The 20381-nt window shown below is 43.9% G+C and overlaps 1 protein-coding gene across 1 annotated transcript in view; it reads right to left on the bottom strand.

Moving 5' to 3' along the window:
* LTBP2 (latent transforming growth factor beta binding protein 2) overlaps positions 1-20381 on the bottom strand; it is a 139338-nt gene that overhangs the window by 4515 nt on the left and 114442 nt on the right. Inside the window, exons 19-31 of the mRNA XM_053379419.1 lie at positions 16970-17095; positions 15164-15289; positions 10581-10703; positions 9611-9736; positions 8568-8690; positions 8210-8341; positions 6826-6951; positions 5687-5830; positions 4769-4960; positions 4510-4593; positions 1754-1882; positions 1359-1499; positions 1103-1270 (exon numbers count right to left, since the gene is read on the bottom strand). Of these exons, the coding sequence (XP_053235394.1) occupies positions 1103-1270; positions 1359-1499; positions 1754-1882; positions 4510-4593; positions 4769-4960; positions 5687-5830; positions 6826-6951; positions 8210-8341; positions 8568-8690; positions 9611-9736; positions 10581-10703; positions 15164-15289; positions 16970-17095 (1740 nt within the window). The remainder of the gene's footprint in view (positions 1-1102; positions 1271-1358; positions 1500-1753; positions 1883-4509; positions 4594-4768; positions 4961-5686; positions 5831-6825; positions 6952-8209; positions 8342-8567; positions 8691-9610; positions 9737-10580; positions 10704-15163; positions 15290-16969; positions 17096-20381) is intronic.

The raw sequence follows: 20381 nt of genomic DNA, 5'->3' as shown, positions 1-20381 counted from the left end.
AATCAAGCACATTCCGGATGCTAGACAGTATACCTGAGTGCTCTTGTGCTTGGGTCCTGTTTGCGGGTTTTCTACTAGCATCTGGCTGGCCACTCTGAGAAGAAGATGCTAAACCAGATGGGCCATTGGTCTGATCCAGCAGGCTCTTCCTATGTTCTTATGCCGGACAGTGCACAAAGGACCACGAACCCATTAGAGTGGGCTGGGGTTGAGGTTAAAGTTTGGACTGGACAGAAATAGCTGCACCACATGCAAAAAGGGTATTGTGAGTCATATAGGGATGTGCCTTTCCTTTTTGATTTTGGTGACTCTTGTTTATGATGGTCAAGCTGGAAAAAATATTATTTAGTACTTCTTTGATTTACCCATGAAAAGGTTTCTCATGGGTCCCAGGAGGAAGCTTCATTTTTTGGATTGAAAGCTCTTCCTGAGACAACCCTGGTGAAGAAAACAGAGATCTCCATAGATATGGGACAAAGTCATATCTGTGAGGTCACAGTGTGTCTTTGATGTGGATTAGCTCAACAGGTAAAGGGACCCCTAACTGTTAGGTCCAGTCGTGGCCGACTCTGGGGTTGCGGCGCTCATCTCGTTTTACTGGCCAAAAGAGCCGGTGTACAGCTTCCAGGTCATGTGGCCAGCATGACTAAGCCGCTTCTGGCGAACCAGAGCAGCGCACGGAACTGCCGTTTACCTTCCTGCCGGAGTGGTACCTATTTATCTACTTGCACTTTGATGTGCTTTCGAACTGCTAGGTTGGCAGGAGCAGGGACCAAGCAATGGGAGCTCACCCCATTGCGGGGATTCGAACCGCGACCTTCTGATCGGCAAGTCCTAGGCTCTGTGGTTTAACCCACAGCACCACCAGTAGATGTATTCATTATTAAACATTATTAACAATGTATTAATAATACATTCTCGGTAACACTGCTGACGATGACTCAAGTTCTTGGAGATACTGCGAAGGGTCAAGTCAGTGATGTGAATCCAATTGCTCATGTGTGGATTTGCCCAGTGGAAATCTTATCTGAAGTCTAGCCTTAGCTATTGAAAGACACCACCCCCCTCCTCCCCAAATCCCATGTGATTTGTGCCTTCTCACCAGAGGACCTGGGGGGGCAGAGTGCACAGTCCTGACTCCAGGCGTCTCCATAGCGGCAGCAGCATTCTGTGTACGTGGTTCGTTGGCCCAGCAGTGGCTCGTTGCAGATGTAGTTGGAGACACTCTGCCAGCAGATGTCTAAGTGAATGTCAAGTTCATCCTCATCATCTGCCAGTGAAAGAAACAGAAAAGCCATTGGAGCTACAAAACTTGCTTTTAAGAGACCATTTTGCACTGTAGTCAGAACTGCACTCACCTGCGCTGCTGGAAACGTTGACACAACGGTTGCGGGTCGCATCCAGCACGAGGGGAAGGCTACAGAAGCAATGATAGGAACCAGCCGTGTTGAGACACTTGCCATTTGCACAGGCATCTTCATTTTCACACTCATCTAGATCTGCAGCCACAGAAGTTGAGCAGAAAAGTTTACATCAGTAAGACGGACCTCTTTGACCCTCCCACACAGAAAAAGATTCCCCCCCTCCCCTGATCAACTGTGCACAGAATTTCAGGGAGTACCTTACTTACTCCATGTGATGCTTAAAATAAAAACGGGGGGCGGGGGACAGGATGGGACCGTTCCCTACAATTGTGTGGGCAATTCTACAAAGCACAGAAAATATATCAAGCAGCTAGAAAGAGCCTTCTCACCAATACATTCAAGCTTGCTGGAGTCATAGATAAAACCGGCGCGGCAGAAGCAGGCATAGCCTGGCGCTACGTTCACACAGTGACCATTACGGCAGACCTCGTGGCCAAACATTTTACACTCATCAGCATCTAGTGGGAGAGAGAGGTTTAATCAGACCTAGAAACCAAACAGTTAAGACCAATGGGGACCCTAATCTATTTATTCTCAAGGGTGGTGCTTTTCAAGCTATCTATCTTCAGGGAACTGACTTGCTATTGAACACCTGCCTGTTTTAGAGGATTCTGGGGTGCATTCATTTAATGTGTGCTGCTGTGTTGGTCAGGCCTGTTGTGCCTCATCATAGTTGTGAGTGACTTTTAGAACACGTTCACCCTTTGTTGAACCAACCTCTGTTCAGTCATTATTTTTACAGGAGATCTCTTTGACACTGTTATCAAATCATGTCGTTGTTTAGTCGTTTAGTCGTGTCCGACTCTTCGTGACTTCATCAAATCATAGTTCTTCTGTATTCCCCCCACTCCATAATTCTTATTTTTCTTTTCAGACTGCAAAAAAACCCCCAAGTTTTGGGGAAAGAATGGAACAACACCACAATCAACTAGAGATGTTGATCACCTTAGCGCTAACTCTTCCCTGTTTTTTAAGAGGTGTGTATTTTGACATGCACAGAGACACAATAGGCAGGCTGTGCAGCCAAGACACCCCTTCACGGTCACCATTTCTACTGGTACCATTTTATCAGCAGGTTTTTTCTTTTTTTAAAAAAAAGAACATGTTAATGACTTTTCATCTTTGTTTTCAAAATGTTGAAATATTTGTGCTTAAATAAAAAGGTGTTTCGGTGTACACAGAGAAAAGTGTCATACCCCCCCCACCCCACAGTGTGGAAAACCTACTCCCAATTCTGCATGTAGCATATAGTGAAGAGCAACTCCTGTTCCCATAATAAAGTTAATGGAAGAAATGACCACATTCAAAAATGATTATTCAGGCTGAAAAACTTTTCTAGATGGCAAGTATCAACCATGAGTTTTCAATTCTCAGTTCAATACTACTACTAAATCCTGCTGCAGGAAAGATTCTACGTTTTTAAACCTTACTCCTATTAAACTGAAGGTTTATTATATTTGGTGCTATTTTTCCAGAAAAAGAGGTGCTGGAACTCACCATGAACACCTCCCTCGTTTTCTTAGAATGGCACCTGAGAGGTGCTGGAAATGTGTTCCAGTGAGTTCCATTATATTCACACAAGTGAGTAAACTATTCATTTTTTGAAACATAAACCACCTCTGTATGTCTAATGCAGAAGGTATGAAAAGCGAGAGAGGCGACTGTAGTCCTCCCTTCTACTTAATTCCTTCATCTTCTACATACTCTGATAAATTCTAAGACTTGCACAAATGAAAGCAGACCATTTTATGAGCACTTACAGCAAAATGTTACCTTTAAACTCAGTTTGCCTCCCGGGTCCTTTCCTAAGGCTCCATTAAGAACTCTATAGAGTCTGCCTTGGTCAGTCTGAGGGGCTGCCAGATTTTATTTTCTGGCCTGATCTCTAACTACCTGACAATTTGTAGTTCACAGTCTTATTCTGTATAGAGCTATCCCCAGATTTATTGGTGATGTTTCCTACTAATCTTTCTTTCTCACAGACTGTCACAAGTAAGATTACAAAAGTTTTGGAGGGTATCGCAGATCTGTTGATTTAGGTTTTTCTCAGTTTCTCATTTTTCCAATCATAAGTTCAGGTCACACCATTTCAGCATCAGTTTGTGTTATTATTTTTTTGTGGGGGGGGGGAGTCTTCATGAAAATCCACACACATGTTTGCAAGCAGTATCCCCTAACACAATGAATTTACCTATGTGATTGTCACGTATGTATTTTTCTATACACTTTCCCCTAATGTACACATTCTTGTATTCATTTTTTGTTTGAAGAACTGCATCAATATATTTGGAGAAGTGTGAAATTTGAAGGGTAGTTGTTTTTCTGTTCACATATTGGTTTGTGAAATCTGAATATGTGAAGGTTGTATTAACAGGGGAACAAACAATCAAAAAACACCCCATCCTTAGTCCAGATTGTATCTGTCTTCTCCCCAATTCCATGACTAATTGCAGCTTGCAGAAGGCAGGGGTATGTGGGGGGAGGCTGTCCCAGCACTGCAGGCCCCCACCAGCTGCTTTTAAGTCAAGATAAAAATGGTTCAGTTTTTAAGTCAAGATAAAAATGGTTCAGAGTTCTGATTACAGATCTCCCACTCTGAAAGTACATTTGGCAAGGCATCCCATGTGAAGATTGTCTGCGTCCCTGTGGAGATGAAGTAGTCAAAACTTTGGGTCATATCTTTTTTGAATGCAATGTTCATAGAGTGGAATGTAACAGCAACCTTGCCCCCTTCTGAGGAACATCCTGGAAGGTTTCTGGAACGGCATCCAGAATATTTCTTGGCTAACGCAAGCAAGTTAACGACAGAGTTAGTGGCCAAGTTCCTCTTCTCTGCTCAAAGGTCTCATAAGATGGTTCTCTCATTTTAATTGCAATCTGTATCTCAGGTTTTATCGATGTTTCATATTGTATTTTAAATATGGCTATGTTTTATTGGTCATGTTTTTACTCTGTTTTAACAGGTCTAGGACTGTACAATAAATGATTGATTGACTGACTGAGTGATTGATTGAGATCTTCCACATCACACCTAACTTTGACCTTCAGATGGTGGGGGAATGAGTGGAAAAAGAGAAAGGGGTACCTGTGTAAGATGTCTGTCCAAAAATCAGCGTCCCTTCCACAGGGATATATCCTTTCCCACTAGGGCAAATGTCAGTATATTCCACTGGCAAAAACAGGGGAAGAAACAAGAAGTTCAGCGGGATAGGGAGAGAGAGAGGGAAAAAACATAGAAAGTATATCATTATTGCAGCACACAACTTGAACATGGCAAGCCATGGTGACCCCTCTCTTTGACTGGATCTGGCAGAGAAGAAAACACTACAAAGCAAATGTCTCACCTGAGCCAATGACGGGGCATGGATGTGTCTCACAATTGTCTCCCCAGGCTGCTCCTTCTGTGCAGCAGCATTCTTCCTTAGTGGTGTTATTGGCTAAGACACTGTCACATAGTGGGATGTCACCCATATGATAGTAGCACTCCTTCCTCTCTGAGCTTCTGGGATGCAAAGATACAGGCCTTCCGGGTCCTCCTAAGTTTAGAGAGAAAATGTAGGGGTTTTCTTTTTGTTATCACCCACTGATAATGTGGGTGTCTTCATTAGAGCTCTAGGAAGGCTTCTGGAGTACTGTATCCATTGATAAAGAGCATCTGGCAGAGCATGGTATTCTCAGGATTTTACCATATAAGTAATGCTAGAATGCAACCTATTTTAAAGAAAAGAAAATTGCACAGTAGCACAGCCACCACCTCTGCAGTACAGCTGTCCTCTCCCTTATACATTATGTGGGAATGGGACATCACACTGCTGGTGTCAGATTGGGGGTTATAAAAATCTCAGTAAGAATAAAATTTAGGGCATGCATTTGGAGTCATGCAGAAAAGCCTTAAGAACTCAAGTTTCAGTTTACTATCCTTACACTTATCAAAAGATTTTGAGCGATGCCTTTTCAAATAGGAATTACTGCATCCTTGATGGGACAAGATGATGACTGGTGGAACTATGTTCAGAAGTGATGTCATCATGTCCATAATAAATTGTTTTGTGACTCGGTTAGATCAAAAGTCTCTTTGAGCTTGTCTGATCAGCAGATCATACTGTTCACAGGGATTATGCAAGATACTCAGATCTAAAGGGGATGAACCTACTGCAGGGCTTCCTTTTATACAAACGCATAAAATGATTTTGGGGTTCTTCTTACTAGAACAGTGTCTTGGATTCTGTCTTGCATTGCCCTGCCCAGCAAGTAACTCTCACCCATGTCTGCTCGGGGGCGGCATTCGCCTGTTTCCGTGTCATAGTCCTCGTGGTCACTGGAACACAGGCACAGAAAAGCACCTTCCACATTCTCACAAAGTGCTGTCCCACAGACGGCAACCATCATCTCACATTCGTTCACATCTGCAAGATACAAAATCTTATAAGTGCATTAAGAAGCCATACATCTGCCCCAAAGCCTTCTGATTTGCCATTCCTTCTCTTCACAGCTAAACCTTGAAAATAAAATGAACAAACTGGGAAGGGCTGACCCAAGACATTTTGCTACCTGAGGCAGAGCAGAGAATGCTCCCCCACGGTCAAGGGGTACAGTACCCAAAGCTGGTCAAACTATTTTGGCATTTGAGGAAGAAAACTCCACAAGCAACCCTCCTCATCCATGGCAGTAGAAGCACAAAAACAAGGCTGCAGTCCTAACCTCAGTTACTCGGGTGTACGCCCTAATGAATTCCATAGGGCCTACTTCCAAGTAGACACAATTAGGACTGCACTTTTATAAATTAATTTGTAAACACCCAGTATCAGCTTTTGCCTAATGGTAGGGCCAGCCCTGAAATGTAGCCCCTCATTTAATGGGTATTGAGAAATGTTTCTCATTTCTCACCATGTTCATTCATTTACAGATGTGTGATGGCAGCTGTACTGTGCTTTAAACCAGGGATTGCAACTTTACTTTCTCAAGTTTGGGCTCCAAGTGCAAATACATGTATAAGCCACTTTTGGGTACAAAGCAAATGGGAAGGGGCAGTTTCAGGGGGGAAAGCATAGAGAGGGGAATGATTAGACCCCCCCCTCTTCTCTTTTGCATCCCCTTGCTTTATACATAACACATGGGTCGTGCCATCATCACATCTTGTTACACCTTTAGAAAAGGAACTGATGAGTCTTGGAGATTCATCTGGGGCTACTTTTGCCTGCAGTCCTATCCCTCCAGTATAAGGGCCTAATCACAGAAGACTTTTTATGACTAGGGATTATGAGGGGCTGGATTTTCATGAGGACAGAATTTACGACAATGAGAGCAGAAGCATGAACAGATCTTGGGCCCATATTTTGGAGAGCTGTCAGCATCTAGAAGAAAGAAGTAACATGGAACTAGAATGCTGAGTGACTCTTACCAATGCAGTCAAGGCCTGAAGGTGAGTTTTCATAGCCACGGTCACACAGACAATGGAACGAGCTGTCTGTATTGACGCAGAACCCATGACTGCCACACAGAGTCTCGTTGGCACACTCATCAATATCTGCAGGGAAGAAGGACAGATGAATCAGCACAGAGTCTATTTTCTTAGCAAGCCCATCCCCACTTGTGTATCACAATCATAGGCTAGCAATCTTCCATCTTTCGCAATAGGGACATCTCTAGCTCCTCAGTTGACCAGAAGTTTATGCAAGAATAGGAAGTAATTCAGTAAACTATTCTGAAACAAACTTCATCGCAACACCATCTGAGGGTGTTCAGAAAGATGAAAAGAAGAAAACAAAGCAAGCTGACATGTAGAAGAAGTAAGATGTCAAGAGGAATGGGTTGTTTTATGGGGTAAGGAATTTGATGAAGGAAGAATGTGGAAAAATGAATGAGGAAAGAAAGGGAGTATAAGCAGAATTTGATTAACAAAAACAAATTTAAAACACTGCACTGTAAATAAGCACAGGCGAGCTTCAGATGGTTTCTATATGTTTGTTATAAAGTATGCAAGAAGGATGTGACTGTGCCAAGGATGTTGGGCACAGCCAGGTCAAAGGAAACAGGTTGTCTGATGGTGCAAAGGTGCTCAACCAACTGCACTTAACCTTTTTTACTTGCAGAGCAGCAAGGAGGTTTTCGGACTACTCCACCATAAATGCATCTCAGAAACAGATTAACATTGGGCTTGTGTTTTTTTCCTATGCAGATCACACACACCTATGTGATAATTCCATACCGGACATTAAAAGAAACATTTTGGTGACTGGCAAGAATCACAGTATTAACTAGAGATTGCATTGCACTAAGGAGAAGCCCTGAAGTCATGACACTAGTAACACCTGTTACTGGGACGGGCAGAAAATAATCATGGTATTAGCTAAGGAAACAATATGTATCTACATTTTGACACTCCCAAAATGTTAAGGAACTGGAGCTTATCTTTAAGGCATCAAAACAGTGTTGTCTCCAGCAAATCATTTCCCCTTTCACAACTACTATAGGACCCAAGTCTAATATTTACACTGCCCCCCACCCCTGCTTATTTGATCTAGTTTGCAACAAACAGAGAGAGAGAGAGATGGGTTGGCCAATAAATCCTGGCAGGCTATATTTTATTAAAGGCTCCCAGTACTGAAGTGCCTATCTTGTGCATACAGCTCCTTAACAATCTTCCTAATAGGGAAAGAAAAAAGGTTTCTCTTATTGCATTCAAAAAAGGGAGATGCCTAGGCTTAATGAGAGCACAATAAGGCAGAAAGAGGCAGAAGCTTGTCTTTTGAATGCCCCAGAGTTTCTACAGACATGGAACCCACCAATGCATTCGCCAAAGGATGTGCGATGGAAGCCAGCTGGACATCCCATAATGCAGTGATATGAGCCCAAGGTGTTCTGGCATTCCCATGTGCCACACACGGCATCCCCATATTCTTCACATTCATCCACATCTGTAATCCAAGGCAAAGCATTTCAAATAAGTAGTCAGAAAGACAAACATAATAAGGGAATATACACACCCAAAGCCAAATGGAGTCCAACACCACTTCTATGACTACAGTGGTTGATGTGCAAGACAAGAGCCTCTAGCAGTTAATGACTGCTATTTGCATTGAATATCACACTAGTTGGCCCTATTCTGTAGACATTTCTCCTCCTTTAGAGTTCACTTCTTACCTATACAATCATCAGTCTCCTGGGAATGTTTGAAGCCAGTTTGACACAAGCAGCTGTAAGACCCTTCTGTATTGAGGCACTGGCCACGCAAACACCTGGACTGGTCTGCACATTCATCTACATCTGGAGAAGGGAATATAAGACGACATAAAAAAGCACAGCATGAATATGGCAACTTCAAACAAACAATCTTGAAAGAGGGCAGAAGACCAAGGACAGAAGCAGAAAGGGTTGAAAATGAGTGATGGGCAAGTTCAAATGAATTTGAGTTGAATTTGAAGTGGGCCCAAATTAACTTGTTGAGATTGGGGCTTGGGCCAAATTTGAAGTGGGCCCTGATGCCCTTTCACAGCCGCACATTCCAAACCACCAACCACCCCTGCCCCAAATTCACCCTTGCAAGTGAGGACCGTAGAAGAGAGGCCACATGACAGGAGGTGCATCCACTGACTCTTGGAAGACCATATTCCTTGGATCTAGGGACATTCCTGAACAGTATCCTGAGAGGGTCTAGGCCTTAAGCCAGAGTCAGTGGCAGGTCGCAGGGAGATCGCAGCGAGTTTTCTCGCTCTGCTGGAACCCTCGGCGCCCCACTCCTCTGTGGGTTTTTTTTGGGGGGGGTAGAGTCCTCACACTCTCCCCTCAGCCCGATCGAGCTCTGAAACAGTTGCCGCTAAGCGGACAACACAGAATCCGCTGCCATTCCAATAGGAAGCAAACAGGAAGTGGATCTAGGGGCATTCCTGAACAGTATCATGAGAGGGTCTAGGCCTTAAGCCTGAAGCTTCCAGTTCCACAAAGCTTCTAAGCCACCATCATCTCTCACCAGGTTAATGGAGGGCTAGCAGTGTGGGTTTGGTGATGCTGAATCAAGCTACTTATGAACTGGGCCTGGATATTGAAGGGAACTTGGACCAATTTGGAAGGAGCAAGGGGAAGAGAGACCCTTGGGTTTTCCTGCATGATCTCCCATCACTATTGGCATGAAGGGTCCAAGAGGACAGAGGAGCAGACCAAAGCCATTCTAGCATCTAGGATCTTACCTTGACAGCTGACTCCGCCACCAGCATTTGAAAAGCCAAGAGCGCAAATGCAGAAATAGGATCCATGGCTGTTCAGGCATTCGCCATTGGGGCTGCAGATGCCACTGTCCAGGCACTCATTCAGATCTACAGGAGAGCAAAGATAGTTACAGACAACTCGCTCAGACCAGCTGCTACTGAGTATTCTTATCTGTCAGCCCTTACACATTGCCTTATAGAAAGGACAGCTCTTTCAAACCCAGCAGCAACGCTCACTGCATCCTGATGCTTATGCTAGCCACATCTTTTGTTTCTGGAAGGGACATTGTTCTATAGGAGCTTGCAAGAGTTTCCACAAGGGAAAACGCAACTTGGGCATGTTTTGCTTGATTGTATGGAAATGACTTTATTTAAGAGGCACTTGAATTAAGAAAGAATACAGAAGGAAATGAAGAAGAACACAGAATGAGAACAGGGCCCGGGTGGTGGGCTCACAATACAAATGAACAGTCAAATGAGGAAAAGAAAAGAGGAAGTGGGTAAGGAAAGGGGAAGATCCTCTGAATCCAAACATCTTAGTTAATTGTCACAGGCATGTGAAAATAGCTACGCCTTTGAGGCATTTCTTAAAGAGTTGGGAATGGGAAGGAACTGGATGATGTGAAGATCTGAAGATTTCTCCATGTGATACAGATGGGAACAGGTGCTTATCTTGACAAATGCTCATTTATTCTCTCAATTTTTTTGTTGCCAACATGAACACTCTCCCAACCACTGCCTTGGAGCACCTTTAGCCTATGATATTCAAGCTGGTGTGGCAATTTCTTCCTGACCCTAGGAGGCTGGCTTGCACCAGGGCCACATGGTCCGGAATGGGAAGCCCCAAAATATACTGTTTGTGTTTTCCTTCTTCCCTTTCCTGAGCTAATGGTGAAGACATGGCTCAATGGGAGACGGATGGACAGATCCATTGGGGAAGAATCTGTCATACCTTCGCAGATGCTTCCATTGAAGAGCTCAAATCCAGTCCGGCAATGGCAGCTGTAGGAGCCTAGTGTGTTTAAGCACTCGCCTCCCAGGCAGTGAGTGTTTGCGTCTTCACATTCATTAATATCTGTCCAAGCAAAGGAAGACATGATTAATGTTAGAGAACAATTTGAAGCCATTATGGGAAGCTGCAACACTTAAACAAGGAGGGGAGGAACACAGCATATAGAAAAATTGGTCCCACGTAGAGGAATTATGCAAGCCTAAGCTCTTTTTAAAACAAAAACAAAAAAATTGCATAGAAGAGATATTTACAGAGCACCTATGTGCAAGCTGTTGCAGAGGTAATTTATGTTAGTCAAACCTCAGCTCAATTCTTAGGAAGGTAACAAACACACATTTCTTTCTCTGTGCAATTATCTCTACACAGTTGTCTTTGACCCATATTCTGATGAGTGATATTCTTCTCTAGGTCAGTCTAATCTTTGAAGGAATTCTCCAGCATATCTCTCCCCCAGCTGCCTCGGTGTCAGTCACAGGGGAAGGCAAACACAATCTTAGTCCAGTAAAAGAATAGAATGTGCAGTACTTTGACTTCCTCAAGGAACTGGACCTCCCCCGCACCCCCATGTGTGCGCCGACCAATCCATCAACTAATTAAACAGACTCGCTTCCTTTCCTTACTTAAGGACCATTACATGCATTCAGAAGAGATGTTCACAGCTCTCCAATGAGTTTTCCTGTGTGATACAACAAAAGGTTTTTGCAGATGTAGTGTTATTTGTAGATGTCCTCTTAAACCATCTTAAGGTGTGTACATCTAAAAGAATGTAACTTTGTAAAGTAACACCAAGAAATTATCACACTCGTACCCAGGACCGTTTCTTAAGTGCACATCAATTTAGGTAGTCACATCAAAAGATTTCCCCCTATAAACGTATCTCATATATAAAAAGACTCCCACACAATCAATTACCAGCTGGAGAGAAATGGCAAAATTATACATCTGTTTTATACAGTCACAACAATGTCTTTTATGCATAACTCCTGAAGCTTTTACTCCCTATTGTAGAACTTAAGAGCTAGAATTAGGATGGATATTAGCAGCCCTCCAGACTTCTTTTTTATTGTGTTCATTTGTTCCCATGAGGGTATACTGTTCGTGCCTGCAAAAGTTTTGCAGCATGTCCTGCAACTTGCATGTCCTGCTGCTGAAATCCTGTAACTTTTTATACCACAAATGTTCTGGGTCCTTTTCTGTCCCCCCTCTGTTGTACTTTAGTGCAAGAGTGCCCCTCCAGGTGACAATAATGTAATAACATTGGGGAAGCACCACAGAACTATTAATATAGTGGAATGATGTGTGGACAGTCCAAAATACACCCACTCCTAATACACTATTGTTGCATCCATGACATGTTGCTGAAAACACCCTTTAAAAAAGCAGTCTTGAGGGGCCCAATGATATTATTTGTAGGACCCTGAAATTTCAAGAGGAAATTATTTTCCAGGAAGTAGGAACTGAAGCTGTATATACAAATACGCTGAACATATATCTCTGGCACATTGCTAGGAAACAGCAGAAAATACAGAATGATAGCAGGCATGTGTTCCCTCTTCCCTTACTCCATAGCCCCCAACACCTGCACGCTTATAAATCAGGGGCTCCCTTTGCAGGGGGAGAAAATGCTAGCAAAATGCACTTCCCCATTTCAGCATGTCGCAGCACACAAGGGTCCTGTGAACTGGTCAGCACACTAGAGGAAAAACAGCTCCAGTTCTTTTTGATAATGAAACCCATCTCACTGATGTTCAGCCTCTCTTCTTGGTTTCTTGTTTGTTTTATTCTGTGGCCATTCCTAAAATGAAGTGGCAACAAAGCCAGGTTTGCTACCAAGGGTGCACCCAGGAGACAACTGCAGACAGTTCTTACTCTTGATGAATGCACTTGTGACGCAACTGCTTCCAAAGTGTGTTTGTCTCATTCACAAATTATCTTTTTAAAGGTGTATTCCCATATCTGAATAAAACACAAACCTAAAAATGTGATCTCTTTAAGGGGCAAGAGCTGTAGCTCTGTGGCACAACACGTTTTATGTGCGGAAGGTCTTTGGTTCAATTCCTTGCATCTCCAGATAAGGGCTGGGGAAAGCACCTGCCTGAAATCTTGTGGTCAGTGAGGGCTTGTCTACCCTTCTGCTTGTCCCACTGGAAAACCTGATCTTTACTGCTGAATCACAGCAAACATCAGTCAGGTTTTCTGACCCAGGCCAGGAGGAGCCTGGGTCTCTCTCACTTTCTGTTTTCTGTCTCTTTGTTCTAGTGTTCTGTTCCGTATTCTGTAGTGTTAAGGTATTATAAGTCTCTTATAAGTCTCTTATAAGGTCTTAAAAGTTTGTAAGTTTTATTGGTTTTTTTGCTGCAACCGGTTTCTTATGGACTGCGCCAACCCTAACTGTATGGGATTTTTGACCATTTATGCTTATTTGCCTTCAGTACAGTCATACCTCGGGTTGAAGTAGCTTCGCGTTGAGCATTTTCGGGTTGCACTCCGCGGCGACCCGGAAGTAACGGAATGTGTTCCTTCTGGGTTTCGCTGCTCATGCATGTGCAGACGCTCAAAATGATGTCACGTGCATGCGCAGAAGCGGCGAAACGCGACCCGTGCACGTGCAGATGCGGGTTGCGTTGGCTTCAAGATACGAACGGGGCTCCAGAACAGATCCCGTTCGCATCCAGAGGTACCACTGTACCAGTAAAAGCTCTGGGGATGAAGTACAATTGCCTCTGGTCTATTTTTTTAGGAACTCTGCTATGTGTTTAAGTTTTTTCCTCCTCCTTTCTGCGCGACAAGACGTTTGCTCCAATTCAGTGGTAAAGAGCAGGTTTTCCTAGGAAAAGTGGGGACAAATGGAAAACCTCTCAGACCTGAGCTTTCTAAGCATGAAACCGGGCTAGCTGGACCAAGGGTCTGACTCTAAGGCAGCTTCCCATGGACCTATAATGTGTGAAGTAGTTTGCTGTAAAATTTTACAGTAGAGTTTTCAGAACATGAGGAGAGCCTGCTGGATCAGGCCAGTGGCCCATCTGGTCCAGCACCCTGTCTTCACAATGGCCAACCAGGTGCCTGTGGGAAACCTGCAAACAGGACCCAAGCGCTCTCTTCCTGAGGATTCCAGCAAATGGTATTTGGAAGCATTTCTGCCTCCAGCTGTGAACCAGTTATGCAGGTCTGCTAGATATGTCCTTATATAGCACACTCATCAACAACTGCAAAAGATTCCAGAGAAGACAAGTGTAGTCATCCAAGTAGGAATCCTGTTTATCCAAACTGAAGATTATTCAAATATTTTTGATGCCCTTGGACCATCTGGAGAACAAAATATATCATTGCATGGACCCTGTTCTTGTAAACATGCGAGTTCCTAATTTTGAGTTATGTTGCTTTTGTTGAAGCTATGTCCTTTGGTTTCAGGGTGAATCATGGGTGTGTGATTTGTTATGTACAGTACTTACATAGTGTCCAGGTTTGTACTTTATGCTTTTGACATGTGCAAGACAGATGTCTGCTTTATCGGGTTTTGGAAGATAGAGAAGCAAAAAGAACAGCAAGAGGGGAAAGACAGTTGGACTTGATTCTTTTATAATACTTGCTTTCCCATTGTTCTGAATCTTCCCTGTTTTAGCCCTATTCCAGGGAGGTGGTGGGGGGGTGGCACTTTTGTTACTCTTAATTGCGCAACTACCGTTATCCCAGTCCCACCTTAAGAGGAGACTTTTATTTATGTATGTTTACATTTTCCACATCTCCTTTACAAAATGAATTGTTCAAGATAGTTCACAACAATAAAAAGCAATTGATCTTTGCTAATTCATTTTTATTTATTTTTTGCTAGTAGCAAATTTATTTCAACTGGCCTATTTAACCAGATAAAAGCTTACCTGAACTATATTTGCAAACACTTTGTTAAGTTTGTTGTCTGAGCCATTTTCACAATGTTCTCTAATTAATTGTGCATTCACTTTGGCTTTGTTAGTACTTTTTCTATTTTTATGTTGGTATATTTATATCCCTTGCACCCCAGCCTAATTATTCTCCCTTGGTTGTTTTGACACTGAAAATTCAATATCTTCCATTCACCCCCTCCCCTAATTTGCGGTTTGAAATCACTAGGCAGGTTTGTCTCATTTAATCTTTCTGAATAATTATGCACTCGTTCCTTTCACTCCCCTGATCCATTTCCTTTTTCTCCTCTGAATTGCTCTAATTTGAGTTAATGTAAGTTAGCCGAGGAGCTGCAACCAATTCATTAATGAATGTATTAATCTCTGCCAGATATTCTCAACCCAGAGAGTCCCGAATACATTAGTGCCCAGGACTTTTGTGAATGGAGGCATAGCCAGAGACGGAAGTAAAATAAGATCAATGTGGCATGAGATGTCCTAGGTGATAAATCATACTGGGGAAGGGAAGAATCAATCCTGATCATAATCTCTGCTTGTCCAGCTATTACACTACATACACGTTTAATTTGTGGCAAGTGTTACAGTCATTCAACCAGGCAGAATGAAATCCAGTATCTTTACCTTCACAAGTGAGCTTATTGGATGAGAGCACATAGCCAGTGTCACAGGTTTGGCAAGTGAAGGAACCCTGGGTATTAGTGCAGATTCCCTGAGGGCAGGCTGCGTGTGAGGCACATTCATCAATATCTAGAGAGGAAAGAACAGGCAGTTAGTGATGGGGGATACTGGTCAAGACAGTGCGCCCAAGGAAAAATTCATTCATATTGCCGACTGCCTTGGCAGCACACTCTCAGAAACCTATCTGAAAGGACAAAGTTCTGCTGTTACTCCCTCTAAAACTCATTTCAGAAGCTCATTTAAGTTTCAGAAGCTCATTTAAGTTTCTCCAGCTCAAAGGTTAGGATTCTTCTGTAGGCGCTCTGCCGTTTTGAAGCAGCTGATGGTGGTTCTGTCCACCCTTGCGACTGAAAAGCAGAAATAGAGAATTGTTTTTGTGTGTGAGAGGGGTATGAGTGTGTATTTTTGAATCGTGTTAGCCAGATTGATTCCTATGCTGTCGGGGGATTCTTGCTGGTGTCTTATTGGGCTGTGGATGTGATAAAGGTGAACCAAATAGCGGGGGGGGGGGGAGAAGAAGTAGATTCCTAAGCAAGTCCCAGCTGCACACAAGCCGTACGTGTGAAGCACACAACCCTTCCAAAGAATCTGGGGAATTGTAGCTTGCCTCTCACAGATCAACAGTTCCCAGTACCCTTGAGAAATTACACTTCCCGGGATTCTTGCAGAGGGGGGCTATGTGCCTAAAGCTTCAATATTGTTGTCCTAGAGCAGTTCCCCCTGGGGAAAAAACCTTAGAGCCAATCCGGAAGGACAGCAGGACAGACTTGATGAGGAAGTGGAGGAAGTGGGCAGAATAAGTAAACATGTAAGATAGAAAAACCTTGTTAAATTGGACCAAAGTCCAGGAGTCTAACAGGAGTCAACCAGTTGGCATTGAAATCTCCCTAGCAAGAATATGAAGGTGATGAAAACCCCCAGTTATTTATCACTAGCAACAGGTATTAAGAGACACTGTCTCTGTACAGGGAAGTTGTTGCTGCTGCTGCTGCTGCTGCTGTTGTTGTTGTTTTAATTTATTACCTATCCTTCACCCTGAGCTCCCAGTGCAGGTTACAACAATTCAAAATACATGACCAACAATTTAAAATAAAATAGGGTGGTGTTCCTAAATATATGCACCTCACATGTCAGTGGTTAAAAAGTTTAGCTAGCATGGCTGATATGAAGTATGTGCAGAATATGAAGCACTGACTAAACAATCCACTTTCTTCAATGAAGCAGATTGCCAATAGTTATCAGCTAAGCCTGGGAAAGGAAAACAGTGGTCCTCATTGTTGCTAGAGTACAACTCCCATCATCCCTGACCATCCCTGACCTATGGTCACAATAAGGTTGTGGCTACATGCTTCAGGCCATTGTGGCTAAACCACAGAGCCTAGGACTTGCTGATCAGAAGGTCAGCGGTTCGAATCCCTGTGACGGGGTGAGCTCCCATTGCTCAGTCCCTGCTCCTGCCAACCTAGCAGTTCAAAAGCATCTCAAAGTGCAAGTAGATAAATAGGTACCACTCTGGCGGGAAGATAAACGGTGTTTCCATGCGCTGCTCTGGTTCACCAGAAGAGGCTTAATCATGCTGGCCATATGACCCCGAAGCTCTACGCCGGCGCTCTTGGCCAATAAAGCGAGATGAGCACCGCAACCCCAGAGTCAGCCATGACTGGACCTAATGGTCAGGGGTCCCTTTACCTTTACCTTTACCATGAAGAGGAAGTTTCCCTGCTCACCACACCTGGCTACAGAATATACCTTCGCACGTTCTTCCATCCCTTGATGCAATATAGCCGATGCCACAAGCCACACAGGAGAAGGAACCCTCGGAGTTGAGACAGAGTCCTCTAGGGCAGGCATCGTGGGTTGCACACTCATCGATATCTAGAACAAACAAATTATAGAGACAGGGAACAAAGTTTTGATCTATGAGCAATGGACACTGAGCCTTATAGATCAACAGTCAGAGAAGACAAAGAACTCTACGCACGGAAAGGTGTCGAAATGATTGCACGCAAAGTAAGGTGGTCACAGAAGCCTACGAGAGTCAAGAGCTTGCTACATTGGCAGCATTTTCCACTGCACACCGTAGCACACAATATGGAAAAACCTCTGGGAGCACTTAGAGCCAGCTTGATACATAACGCCGGCAATCAAAATTAGGAACCATAGGAAGGCCTCCAGAAGCATGTGCAAAACTCAGTGCAGAATCTGACACCCGATGCAATGAGGAGATAACAGGATTGCAAGGACAGAGGGCGGGAGCAGCCAGAAATCTGCATGTGACACATTTTCAGCAACCTGGTAGCTGCTGACTGAGCTGCAGGATGTCACAGAAAGCTCATGATTCTATCTATGCAGTAGCATTACAGCTACCACCAAGGAAGTTGGTAGTCAGTTTTTTTGCAAGCTTTCTTCCTATTACCGTATTTTTCGCTCTATAGGACGCACCCGACCATAGGACGCACCTTGTTTTAGAGGGGGAGAACAAGAAAAAAAAAATTTCCCCCTCTCTGCTCAGCGCCCCTTCAGCGAAGCGGCAGGAGAAACGGAGCCCTTTTCATTTCTCCTGCCCCTTTGCTGAAGGGGCGTTGCGCAGAAAGGGGGAGAATTTTTTTTCTTGTTCTCCCCCTCTAAAACAAGGTGCGTTCAGTCGCCTTCAATGAAGACAACCCGAAGCCTTTGGAGCGCGGTGGGAGTTCCCGCTGTGCTCCGGAGGCTTTGGGTTCCTTTCGACCTGCTCTTTGGGGCTGGCGGGGGGGAGCGCTGCTGACCCCTCTCGCTCTCCAGGCTTCAGTGAAAGCAACGCAAAGCCTCCGGAGCGCAGAGGGAGCTCTCCCTCTGCACTTCGGAGGCTTCGCGTTGCTATCACTGAAGCCAAGGAGCCTGCATTCGCTCCATAGGATGCACACACATTTCCCCTTAATTTTTGGAGGGGAAAAAGTGCGTCCTATAGAGTGAAAAATACAGTATTTTCAGATCAGACACGTGTCCCTTTTCTGCTCAGTAAAGCTGTTGTTCTTGCTTAAGCAAAGTTTTCTTCTTGAATCTTCTTGGCTCTTGCTTCCCTGGACCCAGACACCTGTTCTCCTGCCTTGCTATTACAATCCTTGCCCCCTTCGCACTTTTCTAAGTCCTTCAGCTGCATTCTAGTCCTGGTTGTGCTTCACCTCCTGTTCAGTCATCTGGCAATTGTCCAGCCTACCATGGCCTAGCTGCTTCTTGATTTGCAGTCTATTGTTATTATTGTTACGAAATTTGTTTTTTTTACTTATTATTATTCATTAAATTTGTATACCGCCCTTCATCCGAAGATCACAGGGCAGTTTGCAACATGAAAATACAAAACGAGAAGACAAAATACAATACAGAAACAAGTGCGACAACAAAGCAATCATCCCTGAAAACACATTTGAAAGGACGTAGAATGTTAATCAGCCAAAGCCAAAAGCCAGGCAGCAGGTCCCAGAGTGGACCTATTCACAAACCCAAAGTAATATACAGATAATATATATAGACAATCTGTACAGGTCTAGAATGCATATAGCAGAGACATCACCTTGCCAACAAAGGTCCGCATAGTTAAAGCTATGGTTTTCCTAGTAGTGATGTATGGAAGTGAGAGCTGGACCATAAAGAAGGTTGATCGCCGAAGAATTGATGCTTTTGAATTATGGTGCTGGAGGAGACTCTTGAGAGTCCCATGGACTGCAAGAAGAACAAACCTATCCATGCTTAAGGAAATCAGCCCTGAGTGATCACTGGAAGGACAGATCCTGAAGCTGAGGTTCCAATACTTTGGCCACCTCATGAGAAGAGAAGACTCCCTGGAAAAGACCCTGATGTTGGGAAAGATGGAGGGGACAAGGAGAAGGGGACGACAGAGGATGAGATGGTTGGACAGTGTTCTCGAAGCTACCAGCATGAGTTTGACCAAACTGCGGGAGGCGGTGGAAGACAGGAGTGCCTGACTTGCTCTGGTCCATGGGGTCACGAAGAGTCGGACACGACTAAACGACTAAACAACAACAACAACAAGAAGAATACATATACAAGCTGCATATCTGCATGATGCCAAGCAACCAAACCCAGGCTGATGGTGGGGGGTTTAAGCAAAAAAAAAAAAAAAAAAAAAAAGAGATGGCAGAGAGTGGGACTCGCCCCTGGCCGTATGAGTCCCTGACTGTGCTTTAATCACAGGGCTGGTGTGGGCCATCCATATACCTCAACAAGGAATGTCTATCATAAATCAAGAGAAGTCAGGAGCTGAGTGAGGGGATTGCATTTAGGGCTTTTACCTACACACTATTTATTACGGTATTTTATTTTTTTAAAAAACCATCACAGTCTGCCCTGCATCAGTGCTGAAATGAGGAGATGTACAACAAAATAAACTAATTACATACTGAACTTATGCCTAGACAAAAACAAAACAATAAGGATCTATAAGCATTAGCTATTCACTGGTGCAGGACATCGGCAGCATGTTAGGAAAGGAGCTGGGATTAGCCCACTTATCAATGTCTGCAAAGGGATCCATATTTGTTCAGATTCCAGAAAAGACAAATGGAGTTCAATCTGTTCTTTCCAGGCCTCCGCAGCCACTTTCACTTCATCTTCACAACAAATTTTGACAAAAGAAGAGATTGTGAGACCCCGAGTGATGTAAATAGGCATTGAGCTTTGCTGAAATTGCTGCACCACACAGAGACAGTTAAACACCTCTGGTCTTAAGAGTGCTCCCTCAGAAACCAGCTCCTGAACCTACAAACAGCGCCATCTGCAGCACTGTTTCAGCACTTGCTGAAACCTGCAGAGAAAGGAGAAGCTTGAGGGGATCAGGAGGAAACGGAACACACACTGATGCAAGAGGAGGGAAGTAGAATTTTCAACTTAGTCTTGCCAGATTGAGGAAACTAAGTTGGCTAAAGCACACCCACACCCCTTAGCTACAAATCAGGAAGCCCTTGGTTTGAAACTGTGGCCTACTGTCGAACTCACACAGTGCCTTTAAGAATAGCCAGGAAAGGACCAGAATTCAGTAGCAGAACACATGATGTGAATGCAATTCAATCCCTGATATCATCAGATAAAAGGACCAGGTTGCAGAACAGACAATACTGAGCTAGATGAATACATGGGAAGCTGCCTTACATCCGGTGAGACTATG

This window comes from Podarcis raffonei, chromosome 1 (assembly GCF_027172205.1).
Source record: "Podarcis raffonei isolate rPodRaf1 chromosome 1, rPodRaf1.pri, whole genome shotgun sequence".
In the NCBI taxonomy this organism is placed as follows: Eukaryota; Metazoa; Chordata; class Lepidosauria; order Squamata; family Lacertidae; genus Podarcis; species Podarcis raffonei.
The sequence above is the reverse complement of the archived record's forward strand: the minus strand, read 5'-3'. Positions and strand labels throughout refer to the sequence as shown.